The 15,693-nt window shown below is 39.2% G+C and overlaps 1 protein-coding gene across 9 annotated transcripts in view; it reads left to right on the plus strand.

The window, feature by feature from the left end:
* Mipp1 (Multiple inositol polyphosphate phosphatase 1) overlaps window positions 1-11,073 on the plus strand; it is a 1,171,163-nt gene extending 1,160,090 nt beyond the window's left edge. For all 9 annotated transcript variants that reach the window (XM_067757520.1, XM_067757518.1, XM_067757523.1 and 6 more), the window contains one exon: window positions 9,956-11,073. In XM_067757520.1, the coding sequence (XP_067613621.1) occupies window positions 9,956-10,516 (561 nt within the window). In that variant the 3' untranslated portion in view covers window positions 10,517-11,073. The remainder of the gene's footprint in view (window positions 1-9,955) is intronic.
* Window positions 11,074-15,693: the final 4,620 nt, after the last annotated feature.

Below are 15,693 nucleotides of genomic sequence, written 5' to 3' on the forward strand. Positions count from 1 at the left end.
GTAATGCACATTATCTTTCGTTTTTGGAGATTAAGGAACTAAATATTCTGTTTACTCAAATAAAGTGAATAGTATTTTTAAATATAGTTCACAGTTTAATATTTAGTCAGATACACTCGAAGCCAATTCTAATATGTATCTAGAAAACTCGAAACTATTTGCGGTGTTTAAATCTACAAAGTAAAGACGGGACTTCGTTGAGGCTATTATGAGAGAATTAGCGAGTGAAACAAGCATTAAAGAAAGGGAAGGCCTGGAAGAAAAAATTGGTTTACAATACATTATGATAGAAAGAAAATTGAAGGACGTTAATCATAATAATGAAAAATTTCTAAGTAAGCATGAAAAGTGGCTAGCTGACAAAACTTTTTTGGACGAAGAAACGCCTAGCACGCCAACCAATCCAACTAGAGGGAGACCAACAAAACCCATAGAAGGGTGTTCTATCTACACAAAGAAAAGGAAGCTGTCTGATACCACAAAAGCTATGGCCACGACTCATCTTTCAGAAGCACTGGCTATTAAATATAAAAAAGACGAAGAAAACGTGAAGTCTCGTATAATAGAAGCAGTTGCGGTAGCAAGTCCAGAGCGACTGATGAGGATCAAAAACAGCATTCCCACACCACCAAATGCGCTACCAAGGAAATACACTCCCGAAGAACCTTTGGCGCTGGTTATAGATCTCGGTTTAACGAAGAAAAAATATATTATATTGCGTAAGTCATTATTGCAATATAATGCCGATATTTTACCTGCATACAAAAACATTACTCAAGCTAATAAAGAAGCAGTCTAAGTCCCAAAATAACCGAAGTATCAGCTGAAATTGAGCTCCAAATCTGCACGACTCCTTCAAAGTTTTACCGAAGAAAAGTTGAAATCGGGGGTTAAGATACTTGGCTCGGATATCATGCGTGGTTCCAGGCTCTGGATCAGGGACTGGTATCAGTCTTAGACCGGCCATAGTGACGAATTGTCACACGTGATTGGTTGTCACGTCCTGCACGAGGTGCCCCTGCTTCTACTGATAATGGCGGATCTAGAGAGGACAACTCGATAAAACCCGCACCCCTGAGTCATTGTGCCGAGCTCAGGGGAGGGAGGACCCTGTTAAGGGTCAAGATCGGTGCTCAACGGTGACGAACTGGATTGTTAGGGACTTGATTTTGACTATGGATAGGAATTGATGACTTTGGACTGGTAGGTGCAGTATTCTGCCACCTTAGTATGTCGGGGTGAAACCCTATCGAAATGGCTGGTAGGCTAATGCTGCACTTGCCCACGTCCCGTTAAAACCGTGGCGGGCCTCAAGGTACGTTCCGGCTCCGTCGCCGTTAAGTTGGTGGTGTAGGTGCGGTTGAAGATTTTCCCGCTTTGCGTCCGGTCTGGCTCTGAACTCATTACCCATAAGGTAATGCGTCAACCCTCGCGTGGCCTCCCTGCGCAGCATAGATAACCACGGGACCGTTGAAGGGCGACTACACAATCGGCTCCGGATAGCGGCCTTGAGGGGGGACTTCTTAGAATGAACACGAAAACGAACAAAAAGGAGGGTAGGAGTGACGGCGAAGGTCGTCATGGTGCGAGGGACGCGACAGGCACGGAGAGTGCTTCGAAGCAGGTCGCTGCCAGCCGGGAAAGCTCCCGGCGGGTCAAAAGGGCTGATCAAACGGATCAGCGCAGGGATTTGGTTTCAAACCCCGTAGGTACGAGTAGTGGAGGGGTGTCGCAACCGACACCCAATGCAGCCCCATATGGGGCTGTGACAGGGAAAGGCAGAGGTCCGGCGAATGCGACGGACCAGCCCAGTACTAGTAAGGAATCCCTGTCGCGAGGAGCTTTCCCAACGGGAGCCCTGGGGTCGAAGCCTGCCGGGAAAGGTAGGCGATCGACGCCGCGTAGGAAAGCTCTGGGTGATCGGCGCCTAGCTGAGAAGATCTTGGAGCGCTACTGCGGAAGGAAGGAAGCATTCCCGGACGCTGGAGTGGGCCAGGAGCGTCGTAGCTTGCGACGACCACACACCGGTGTCGAACGATGCGGGTGAGCAGCAGGGTTTGGGGGCTATGAAGCAGCAAAGGTCGAATGAGCGGAATGCCTCAACGACAAAAAGGGCCCGAGGAGGTGGGGACGCAATTTCGTTTAGCGAAATAGCTAAACGAGCGGGCTCCATCACCCTCGGGGTCCTGGATAGGAGTAGGGAGGATGGTGCCATCTCCCGAGAGGAGTGGCCGTGGGTCGCCAGCGCCATATCAGCGGCCTATATGACCGCTGTTGTGGAGAGCCCAGGTACGCGGCCATGCTTCGAATACTCGGGGTGGTATCATGGATTTAGATTGATTACTTGTGCTGACGAGCGGTCGGCCTGTATCTTTAAGAAAATAATTTCTTTGGTTGGGGAGGTCTGAAGGGGAGCCAGACTCGAGGCCGTGGAACGGAGGGATCTCCATCAGCCGGAGCAAATACTTGAATTAATGCGTTACTGCAACCCGAACCTTCCGACGCATAACTGGAGGGTCCTCAGAGTAGAGGAGGCTGTTGGGCCACATCGGCAAGTGCTGATTCTGCTAAACGCAGAGACCACCGGTTCTCTCTCTGACAAGATGGGGGGTTATCTCTTATGGCTTCGAGCGTGTGGTTCTCAAAATCTACCACGCCGATTCCAGGGGAGATGGTTCCTCTCCCCCAGAGGGTGGAGGCGTCCGCAGGGGAGCCAGTACCCATGGTTGTGGATGCTGACCCCGCTAATTTGGACAGCGAAAGCACTGTTGACGTCCCGTCAATAGCGGGATCTGTCATCAGTGCTAGTCGTCTGGCTGATAAGGCAGAGGAGGAGCTCCTAGCCTCCGAGGGCGAATCATCGATGGCGGGATCCGTCATCAGTGTAAGTCGTCTGTTTGGAGGAGGAGGATCTCCTAGTCTCCGAGGGCGAAGCCGCCAAGGATTGGGTGTAGAAGAAGAAGGGTGGTGTTGATGGAAATCGGTCAAATCAATCTTCAGCATTCTAAGGCGGCTTCCGCAAACTTGTTGCTCTGTCTTGAGAAAGGCGGAGTGGATATAGTCCTTGTCCAGGAGCCGTGGCTGAGTAGTAACGGCGGAAAATTTTCTGGATTAAGGACGGGAAAATTCAACACCTTGGTGCATGGGGAGGCAGGTAGGCCTAGATCCTGTGTGCTTATTAAAAAGGAATTTAAAGCTTTTATTCTCTCTAATTTCAGCAATGCTGACGTAACCACGGTCTGCCTCGAGCAAGGCAGTAACGAATTGTGGGTGGTCTCAGCGTATATGCCCCATGGGGACGTAACGGGACCACCGCCTGTGATACTGGGCGAAATCACCGCTGAAGCAAGGCGGAGAGGTGTTGTCGTAATCATAGGTGCCGCTGCTAATGCACACCATAGCATATGGGGGAGCTCGGATACGAACCCCAGAGGTGAGTCTTTATTTACTTTTATTGTAGATGAGGGACTTTGTATATGTAATAGGGGGAATGACCAACTTTTATTTCTGCGGTAAGGGAGGAGGTCGTGGACCTCACCCTGGTTAGCAGAGAACTGGAAGATCGGATATCTGGCTGCAGGGTTCTCAACGAGCACTCTTTCTCTGATCACCGATATATTCAGTTATCGATGAATGAAGAACGTTCCGGTAAAATATCTTTTAAGAACCCTAAAAGAACCAACTGGGACTTGTATTGTAGGAAGTTGGGAGAGCTATTGCCTGAGGCGCCTATCATTGGTTCGGACCTGTCCGAATCTGAAATAGACGGTCTGGTGGAAAACTTCACCTTGGCAAGCAATAGCGCCTTTCAACAGTCCTACCCACTGAAAACTTACAGGGGAAAGGGCAAGCCGCCCTGGTGGTCTGATTCCCTTGATGACCTAAGAGCGTCCAGTAGGCGGCTCTTTAACAGAGCCAGGAGGAGTAAGCTACCCTCGGACTGGGTGCTCTATAAGGTGAGTCTGGGGATTTATAAATATGAAATAAGGATAGCCAAGCGAGATTCATGGCGAAGCTTCTGCGAAAACGTAGAGGGCTGCAATGAATCCGCGAGGCTTAGAAAAATAATCTCTAGGAATCCCGCCCCTCGGGGGTATCTGAGGGATGATGGTGGGGACTGGTCGATGAGTAGCGAGGAGTCCCTGAGACTTTTACTGGACAATCATTTTCCCGATGTCCCAGTTGCGCAGGGATCTTCGCTTGCGTGGTCGGCGGTTGCTGGCCATGCAGAAATGCCTGCCATCCCACTACGGTAAAGTCAAATATCCTGGGCTATAAATTCGTTCAAGCCCTATAAGTCACCCGGCCCGGATGGCATCATTCCTGTCTTTAGGGATTTCCTGCCGCTGGTTGGCCATCATCTACACTAACTGCCTCAGGCTTAACTATATCCCTAAGTCGTGGCACACGGTTAGGGTCATCTTCATTCCGAAGGCCGGCAGGAGCTCTCATGTGTCACCTAAGGATTTCAGGCCAATCAGTCTCTCGTCGTTTCTTCTTAAGACGTCTGAGCGGCTGATTGACCTGTACCTACGGGAAAGGATACCTGGGGGGTTACTGTCGGCTTCACAGCATGCGTACTGCAAAGGCAGATCGACGGAAACGGCTCTCCATTCGATTGTAAAGCAAATAGAGGGGTCTCTAGAACATAAAGAGTATGCTCTGGGTGCCTTTCTAGACATCGAGGGGGCTTTTAACAATGTCTTACCGGGGGCAATCGAAAGAGCTCTGGTGGGTTTAGGAGTCGAAGCGGCTCTGGTTGAATTTATTAGCAAACTTCTATGCGGCAGAATTGTCGCAGCGGAGTGGGGAGGGGCCATAATTAGGAGGAAGATGCGCAGGGGCACGCCACAGGGGGGTGTCCTATCTCCTCTGCTCTGGGTTGTGGTAGTCAACGAGCTTCTTGTGGAGCTAGAAGCCAATGGTTGTCGGGTGGTTGCCTATGCAGATTACCTAGCTATCCTAGTCAGGGGCAAATTTCTGGGCACCTTGCGCGATGTTCTACCTGGATACTGTGGCTAGGTGGGCTGAATCATGTGGATTGGCGGTCAACCCGGGAAAAACAGAATTGGTTCTTTTTACAAGGAGATATAAGATACCCGACTTCAGAACTCCTTCGATTGGAGGGGTACCGTTGGTACTTACTGACAGGGTTAAATATTTGGAAATTGTTCTGCACAAGAAGCTGTCCTGGAGGCCCAATGTGGAAGATAGGGCCAGGAAGGCCGCGGTTGCCTTGTACTGCTGCAGGGGGGCTATCGGAAAGAGATAGGGGCTCTCGCCAGGAGTAGTACACTGGCTTTATGAGATGGTGGTAAAACCGATTCTGCTCTATGGGGTGCTGGTCTGGTGGAAAGCACTGGACACGGCGAGCACCTCCAAAATGTTAGTGTCAGTGCAACGGACGGCGCTTATCGGTATCACTGGCGCTATGAGAACAACACCTACCTTGGCACTGTATGTCATGCTGAATATGCATCCAGTAGATATTGCGGGAAAGGCAGCCGCGGCCCGGTCGTTGGTCAGGCTTCGTGATATGGGTTATATGCTTTCTGATTTCGGACACTCTAGCCTTCTTATTAGTTTCGACTTTATCCCGGACAGGACGGACCATTGCATGCCGGTGGCCGCTCCCTATACAACCTTCACCCCAGTCATTCCCCCGAGGGAGGAGTGGAGAAGAGGAATTATCTGGGGCATGGGACCGGTTAACTTGTTCACGGATGGGTCGAAGTTAGACGGAAAGGTTGGCGGGGGGTCTTTTGTCAAGAGCTAAATGTAAGCCGCAAGTTTAAGTTGGCTGATCACTGCAGTGTATTCCAAGCGGAAGTTGCTGCGATTAAGGATGCGGTGGATGAAATGCTATCCAGCGCTACTACGGTTAGGGAATTTAACATCTACTCTGATAGCTAAGCGGCTATAAAGGCCTTGAGCTCAACTACATTGCGATCGAGGGTGGTCTGGGGGTGCCTGACCTCACTTGCGATTGCATCGAATTATTTTACAAATGTCAAGCGGATCTCTTAGCCCGAATCGGTACAACTGAACCGGACGAAGATGGCTGTAGGGATTTCGGGATTCCGCTAGCCACCTGTGGATTGCTCTTCCATAGCTGGGCCTCGAGTCAGCTCAGCAAACGTTGGGCGGACACTACGTCTTGCAGGATATCAAGATCTTTCTGGCCGAAAGTGGATGGCAGGAGGTCTGCTGAAATAATTGGGTTCACTAAGGCTCACCTATCAATGGTCATTGGGGTTTTGACAGGGCACTGTCCCATGGGTATCCATGCGGTACGTCTCAATATATTGGAAACTTCATCCTGCTGCAGCTGTATGGAGGATGATGAGGTGGAATCACCAAATCACTTTATGCTTGACTGCCCAGCTTTTGCCAGAACTAGGCGAAAGTATTTCGGTCGTGACTCACTTGGATCTCCCGAGGAGCTATCCAAGGTTGAGATCGGGATCATTCGGAACTTTATCGTTGCTACCCAACGATTCTCTAAGTAGTTATATCTACGTCACCGTTAGTTTAGTTTATTATATGTGGTATCACAACGGACCGTCATGTTGTCCAAGTGAGCTTCCTCTATCAGGGAAGCTACCACCCAACCTAACCTAACCTAAGTTGAAATCACTGCCAAAGGAGCTAGCATTGGTAACTAAGTGGGACTGTGATGGATCATCAGGACAAAGCGCATATACAAAAGAATAAATTTAGACGATGAAACAATTACAGATAGTAATATGTTTATGGCTTCTATTGTTCCATTACGACTAAAAGATGAAGCTTCAGAATATTGGAAAAATTCACGTCCGTCATCAACTATATTCTGCCGCCCGATATTATTTAAATACGAGAAGGAGTCTTTGGAACTCATAAAAGCTACAGTGAGTGATATAGAAAACAAAATTGCCAAATTAGAACCAACAATAATTGAAATTGAAGAGGGGAATGAAATGTCCAATTTGTAAGAAGAGCCAAAAGGACTTTGAAAATTTTGATGAATCAAAAACTGGCGAACTAAATTATGAGTATGGAATATCTCCTTTGCATGCTAGGATAAGATGCGTTCTATAAAGAGATTGGCCTTAGAGTTGACTGTCCAAAGTATGGATACGGAAATACAAATTATGGTAACTCCTTAAGAAGATTTTTTGAAAACGATGAAGTGACTGTTCGCATAACAGGAGTTGATAGAGATATTGTGAAAAGATTGGGAGTAATTTTAAATATTTTAAACTGCAATGAACCAGTTAATGGACCCAAATTTGGGGAATATGCATCTAAAATTACAGAGTTGCTGCATCAAAAGTATTCTGAGAAGAAACTTACACCAACGGTACATAAAATTTTACCACATGGAAAAGATTTAATAGAGTACCAGTGCTTACCATTTGGAGAAATGTCCGAAGAAGCTCAATAACCTAAGAACAAGGACTACAAAAGATATAGATTTATGAACACCTGCAAAGTATCACGAGTTAGACAAAACGAAGACCTTTTCAACATGTTAGCTATCTATCTCTTCTGATCCAGTCATATCATCTATGAGGTATGTAAGAACACAAAAAGATCTTACAGATGCGTATAGCTCAGAAATGGTTGCTTTGTTAGATATATGTTCCAGTGACGATGACTATGTTAAGATAAAATAAGTTTCTCACTTCTTATCACAACAATGAAAAAGAGATTTACTAATCAATTTTGTTACTTTATTGAAAAATAAGATATCTATGTACTAGTTAATTTTTTATTTTAAATAAAAGAATTAATTAATTTAGTAATTTATAAATATATACTTTTCGTTATTGCATTTCTCCAAAGTTTATCAAATTTATTTTAAATCTTAGGCATGTCGCCTTCAAACGAGTATTAAATTTTTATAGAAATCAATACGTCTATCGAGATTGGTACAAATTGGTAAAGCGGTTACTAAAATCAAACGTTTTAGCATAAATACGCAGTGCCACTCCTCTCTTCCAAAATTCGTTGGCTGTTTAACCTTTAGCTCAATAAAATTTTATTGAACCACTTTCAATAGCTTTTAGTTATTTATAAAATACATATTTGGCTTGTAAATTAAAAAAAAAAAAAACATGTAAAATTTTACTATGAATTTTGAAGCACCTTGTTATTGTGGCACCAAAAACGGGCATTTGAGTTTTATAAAAGTATTGCCATTTAAAAGAAACAATACGTCTATTGATTTTGCTAGTTATTGATTACGTGACTACTTAGATACAACTTTTTATCATAAGTGGGCAGTGCCACTCTATCTTATCAAAATCATTAGTTTATCTCATTTAATGCTTAAATACGTCATTATAAAACAAATCTCATTTTCTTTTTTTATTTTTTACTAAAAAGATTTTGTTTTTGCATTTTTCTAAAAAATTTTCGATTTTGACGAATTTTTTTGAAGCACCCTGTATCTGTCACATTTTGAGCTTTCACATAATAAAACTTCAATTAATTAGCTTTCATTTGCATTTTAAATTTTTAAAATATCTTCATTGGTTCTAAAGTTATGATTTTTGCAAAGAAAAAACTCAAAAGGCGCCACTGTGCGATGGTTGAAGTGTTACAAACGCATTCATCCACGTCATGCCTTAGTTGTTGTAAACTTTATCCCAGTTGCCTTCCTTGCATATTTTATTCTATTTACATAGTACATACTTTGTATTTAATCATGTGTTAAAGATATGCTGTTTGTTAGCGGTTTCAATGAAACTGGTATTTTTTTCTTTTGTCCTATTTATAGAACTGCAAAGAATTAACCAATGCCGTATATTTTTATGAATTAAGCGGGGACTGTCCTCATTGCTTTTTAAATGTATGAAAACATTTATTTGAAGCAATTTTTAATTTATAATTTTATTTAATAATTTGGGAAAAATTTAAACAACATGACAGCAGGATGGACAAGGCGACAGCTGTTTCGATTATACCTTGTAAATCTCTTTAAAGTCTTTTCTCCCGGGAGGAGGATTTGAACCCGTACTCCTACGATTGTTGGAAGTGTTACAAACGCATTCAGCTACGTCATGCCTTAGTTGTTGTAAACTTTATCCCAATTGCCTTCCTTGCATATTTTATTCTTTTACACACATACACACTTTGTATGTAATCATTTGTTTAGTATTTGAAAGCTCTTTAGTAAATTCCAAGGATCATAAATTGTTCCAAATAGTTGGAAATGTTGCTTGTACCAATGGACAGTTTAAAATGTAACCTCATTTTTCTAACCGTGTATGTATAAAGTGTCAGGTCTTTAAGTAATCGGGAAGTTCCTTGAAAGGCGAAAGTAAAATTTCCATGTGCTCGAAAGTAAAATTTTAATTTACTCGATCTCTGGACCGCCTAGCGAAGTTTTTTCCCTGGCGTTGCATTGTCATGGGGTTCTGAAGTATGTTCCTAGTTTCAAGAATGTAGCTCTTCAGGAAGTTGCTCAAAAATCGGTCGCAATATTCCACCTGTTCTAAAAGAACTTTCAAAGCCAAAGCTTCCTTCAAAGTTTCAGGTCTCTGGGTTATCGGGCCGTTTCTTTAAACTCGAAAGCAAACTTCCAAGTTCGAACAATTTTTTTTTTAATTTTCACGATCTTTGAACACCTAGCAAAAATACTTTTCCCTCATGATGCAATGTCATAGGGTGCTGAAGTATGTTCTTAGTTTACGGAATCTGTCCCTACGGGAACTTACTCTAATAATATTCGCAATATTACACATGTTGTAAATAGGCTTTCTTGCATTTGCAAGAATAAAAAATAAAATTTTATATTTCTGAGATCCTCTCAACCAAAAATTCAAACTTAGGGGCGGACTTTTAAATTTTTATTTCTTATGGACTAACCCAGTCTACTTTATATATAAACAATGTACATACATACATAGTAATCGAATCATGATATAAACCATTTTAGTTAAAACTGTGTATGCTTTGTATTTTATAGGCATTTCTACCTCATCAAGTTGACATACTCGAATACGAAGATGACATAAAATATTTTTACAAGCTCGGATATGGTTATGAAGAAAATTTTCGCATCAATTGTCGCGTAGTTCAGGATATGTTAACGCATTTGAATGATAAAATTGGGCCCAATGTAGTGGCTTATTTTGCTCATAGCAGTGGTATTCAGACCCTTATAACTGCTTTAGGGATAGCAAAGGATAAAATCCCTCTTACTTCTATCAACTATAATAGAAGGGACCGTCTTTGGAAAACTAGCCATTTGGACCCTTTTGCTTCAAACTTTCTCGCCGTAAAATATGAATGCAACAGAACTAGTCCGGAGAACGAAAAGGTGATATTCTTGCTAAATCAAAATGTGGTTGATCTGGACTGGTGCAATGTTGGTTTATGTAGTTGGTCGGAAGTTCTTGAGCGCTATCGTACACTTTATACAGCTGACTGTAACAGTTACTTTTGTGCTGGCTCTGGAGCTGCTTGTTCACTTAGATCGATATATGTATTTTCTCTAGCTTTAATGTTTGTTATAATATACATTTAAGATTAATGTTATCGATTATAAGATCCAATAATATCCATATATAACAAAAATAATGTTATTGACTAACCATAGCACACAGGAGCTCAGAAGCGGAAAAAGGTATAGATGGAAAAATTGTAAATCCTATTTTTGAATATTTTTTCTGATTAGCCAATTGAATTTGTGTTTGAAAAAGTTATTCTCTTTGTTGAAGACATGAGTACAAACCCCATCAAATCACAGGACAAAACATACTTACATATACAAATATTCAAATATAAGACACTCACCATATAATATACTTACCCTTTTAATACTTACTTGCAATTTGTAAAATACTTACCCTTTTTATTATGTGTATAAATTTCATAAATACTTACTTATTTTGTAACTCCTTTTAAACAATCAGTTCACCCACCGTTTATTGGAATAAGCAGAGGAAATACATAATTACTCTTTGTTAGTTAAAACGTAAGCGGTCCAACGGCCGTCTTAAGTTCAAGATCAATTGTATAAACATATAAGTGTCAAATTATACTTCCCTATGTATAACAAATAAAGTTTTGTAAATAAATACATTTAAAACGAAAGTCGCGTCTTTTATTTTATGCAAAGAAGAAGTGGTTATTTCCCTCCCTTACCCATACCCATGGTATTACAAAACCTAACATGGCCCTTCTAGCCGGCTCTAACGGCCTAGGACCGCCTCAAATTCGAAAGAGACAATAATTACTGTGCGAATTGTTTATCATATTCCCACTGTAATGAAGCTATCTAATATTTTAAAATATTGGTGTATTTTAAGATATTTATTTGAGGAAATTAAAATAATTTATACGTCTTTTTATTTTAAAAAATTTAACAAGAACAAATTTTATTTTCAGTCATCCAAATTTTATATATCATAAAAATCAATGTTTATAATCAAACAAAAACAAACAACAAGAAGTTATTAAACAAAATATATAGTATATAAAAACATATACCTTCTTATGTATAAGGATGAAAGACTGATAGGTCTGTAGTCCTTCGGCTCGTAGTGAGAAGCTTTTGAAGTATTAGGAATTAAAAGACGTTGCACGTTTGATGGTGCGACATTAAATCTTCGCTTTATTAAATAAATTCTTGTCTTTTATAGTAATTGACTTAACCTATACATTCATAAATATCTTAATACTAATAACTAAAAATAAGTACATAGGAAATGGAGTATGCATACATGTACGTTTGTATACAGTCTTTGTATACATTTAGTTTTGTATGCATGGCTCCATACATGTAGGTTTGTACATGTTGTTTAGCAACGTCAGCAGATCAATTTGAGTGTTTTGGTATTTTCCCACAATGGGTTGTATGTTTGTATGTATACTCAAATTTTTAGCTGTGAATGGATATGGGTCTCATATTCGGCATTCCATTGATGTTGGTTAAGCGTCTGGGTTAGTTCAATAATTTATGTTGGACAATATTGTAATATGATTATTACTAAAATATATTTGGAGTTTATGATGAGTATTATTGCAAGTGTGTTACAGTGGGTATGACGTATAATGCTACACCATCCGCCTTAGAAAAAAGAGTGTTATATAATTGTTTTGTGAACAATTGTATAAGACTCTTTGTCATATTTTCAATAATTTTGATATTTTATTGTTACTTGATATTGTAGTGAAAGAGGTTGTTTGATTTGTTTTCGATTTGCTGACCTTGCTATTTTTATTGTTATATTTTAGTGCATATCCTCTTTTTTTTCAAAAATGTTTACATTTTACATATATATTTTTTTTTATAGTTCTTTTTTCAAAAAAAAATTTTTGAGTTTTTACATATAGAGAATTTTAAAATTTGTTTTTGCATAGCCGGTCTTTAAGAGCGTCGACTCACTTAAAAATCGGTATGTTTTTACAAATTGAGTAAATTGGAATGATTCTTTACTTTAAGTTATGAATGTATAGACTACTATATCCTTATCTTTATTTTTCCTATCATTATTTTCTAAATTATTTTTATAGTTCCTACTATTATTTATGAACCTATGCAAAATATTTTCCTATTGAATTTTTTCTATGTAAATAAGTTATTGAATAATTTTTATTATTTATCTACCTAGGGTTAGAGAAAAAGAAATTTTGCTATTAATAGTTTCTAATCTATTGGGGTTAAAGTAAACTATTTTCCAAATATGTAAAAATATGGCCTTATTAGACCTAGGCAATAAATGAATGTATATTATTTTATTTTCAAACTAGTTCCGCATATTATTCAAGGAAAAGATTTTTTTTTTTTTCGCTTGAAATTTTTCATTCATAATAAGGTAAATCTGTAATAATTGCATAAAAAAAATAGAGGGGTTGCTGATGGAAGAGCGGGCAGTTATGTATTGGTAGTGGCTCCATTAATGGATAAGTGGAAGGTACAGTGGGTGCAAAAAAAATTATTCGTATTTTTAAATGTTCTTTTTTTTCATAATTTCATATTTTCCAGCTATTTCTTTGATCTTATTTGTCATGCGATTTCTGCGACGGCCACCAAGACAGAATCGTCATGACTTTTATGAAGAATTTATTTTTATACCGGGATTTGTCACTTTCACAACCTTTTTGGGTTTGTGCAATTGTTTGATCTTAGAGAATTTGGGTACCTACTTTTATTATTTTAAATTTGCCTACTCGAGTAAATAATCATTTTCCAACAATTTGTCCCTTAGGACAATTGTGATTTTCTTATAAATACCAAGTCCTAGATTGGCGGCATTTGTACAACGTGTGTACAGCCTGATAAGTAATTGTCCTAAGTCAATTTTATCATCCACAATCAGGTTTCTTGTATTTCCTACGCTACCATTTTTCTATCCTAAGATGAAAACGAGCGCGACATGTCTTATTGCAAATTTGTATAGCGCTTCACTTATATTTTTATAGGTTCTCTTTGTGACTATTCTTCATCATTTTTTTTTTTTTGTTGTTATGGGCTGGTTTTAAAAGTTTCTTAGTTTTTGCCTATTTCCACTGTCCTAAAATTTCCTATTGCTTCATGACCATTTTTGTCAGGAGCCATAAAATGAGTTATGCGAAAATTTTTTTTTGATTTGCTGTTAACTTTAGGCAGTGTTGCTTTTACTGTCGATTGTGACATTTTTAGGTTTACTATTTGAGATTTATTTGAATTTAGCGCTCTTCCTCAGCTTTGGTTTTGTAGTGGTAATGGGTTAGATACGAGTTGTGGCGGGTTTTACCTGCCTAAATTTGTGCTTTATATAGTTTTTGGGCATCATAGCTATTGTGATGATCAATAGTATGAATACACAACCTATAATTGCTAACCAAACATCTGGGATGTTCGGAGTACTTTCTGTATCTACCCTAGTTGATGGCTCATACTTGATTATTTTATTATTTCTTATTTCAGAGCTTTCTTTTCCTACTTCGTAGCCAGCTATGGCTACCATAATGCCTTGGGCTATTTTTGTCCACCAAGACATTTTGAGATTTTCCTCTACTTTTATGAGAGTTGAACTAAATTGAATTTTTAATAAAAATTTTGATTGTATTCTTTATCTTAAGCATTCCTTTTTATTTTTATTATTTTTCCTAATTTAGTTGACATAAAAGTTGTTGGAAAAATTGTACAATTTTTTTTTTTTGATGCTACTTAGCATTTGGCATTGTTGGGGAACACTTTCCTCATCATACGCATTATTTCTTCTTCTTTGGTAGTGGGATTTATAATGTCCTCAATTGTGGGTTCCCTTTCCATACCTATTATCTTCCACAATTTCTTTAAACCTTCTAGTTCATTGGGTAGGTCCCTAGTGTGTCGGGTATTTTCGTCCCACCAATAGAGAGGAAGATCTGAGGAGTTTCTTTGCATTTTAGTAGTTATGGTGATTTTTTAAAAATGTTCTATGGGCTTTCTTTAGAGGATAGGTGGACTGTCTGAAGTTGATTTACTATTTTACAGAGGTCTCCTAAACATTCCAATTTACTTGAATTTTTTTTTTTTATAAAAGTTTAATTTAGGATTTTTAGCATTTTAGCTTTTTTTTTTTTTGAATAAGAAATTTTTACTTTTTTTTTTCAATAAGTAGTTTTCATTTTCCTGCTAATTTAAATTTTAACAATTTAGTTTTTTATACTATCAATTTTTTTTTTCGAGGTCCAAAGAAGTTATTCGTACATACTTTGTTTTAGTTTAAATTTTTCCTTTTTTTTCAAAAAAAAATCCTAAGCAAACACTCGTTTTTGCTAATGGTTTAGCGTCCCTGAGGCCGCTCAATTGATTCTAAATTTTATATACATACTTATACTAAGACATTTTTATTTAATTGTCCACCTTGTTATTCACGTCCAATGCCGGGATCCTGTGGTATATATTTCACTTCACGCCTAATGCTTTAATCTGGGTGTATATTCCACTTCACCTGAGCGCTCCTTTCACTTCACGCTTAATGCTTTTATTCTCGGTGTATATTCCACTTCACCTGCGCGCTCCTTTCACTTCACGCTTAATGCTTTTATTCTGGGTGTATATTCCACTTCACCTGCGCACTCCTTTCGCTCGATTTTTGAACGTGGCAATCAAAATTTCTTTTTGTTTAAATCTTGCACGGTCTCCTCCAGCTAGATCCTTAGCAGTTTTGCCAATTTTAAATCTAGTCTGGCAGGATCTTCCCTTCAGCGAGATCTAGCGAATTTTGCTTAAGAGCAAATTTTCATCTAATTAAAGATCAGGCTGGCAGGATCGCCATGAAGTATTAGGAATTAAAAGACGTTGCACGTTTGATGGTGCGACATTAAATCTTCGCTTTATTAAATAAATTCTTGTCTTTTATAGTAATTAACTTAACCTATACATTCATAAATATCTTAATACTAATAACTAAAAATAAGTACATAGGAAATGGAGTATGCATACATGTACGTTTGTATACAGTCTTTGTATACATGTAGTTTTGTATGCATGGCTCCATACATGTAGGTTTGTACATGTTGTTTAGCAACGTCGGCAGATCAATTTGAGTGTTTTGGTATTTTCCCACAATGGGTTGTATGTTTGTATGTATACTCAAAATTTATTAGCTGTGAATGGATATGGGTCTCATATTCGGCATTCCATTGATGTTGGTTAACCGTCTGGGTTAGTTCAATAATTTATGTTGGACAATATTGTACTATGATTATTACTAAAATATATTTGGA

The sequence above is a fragment of the Eurosta solidaginis genome, chromosome 5, assembly GCF_040869045.1.
Source record: "Eurosta solidaginis isolate ZX-2024a chromosome 5, ASM4086904v1, whole genome shotgun sequence".
In the NCBI taxonomy this organism is placed as follows: domain Eukaryota; kingdom Metazoa; phylum Arthropoda; class Insecta; order Diptera; family Tephritidae; genus Eurosta; species Eurosta solidaginis.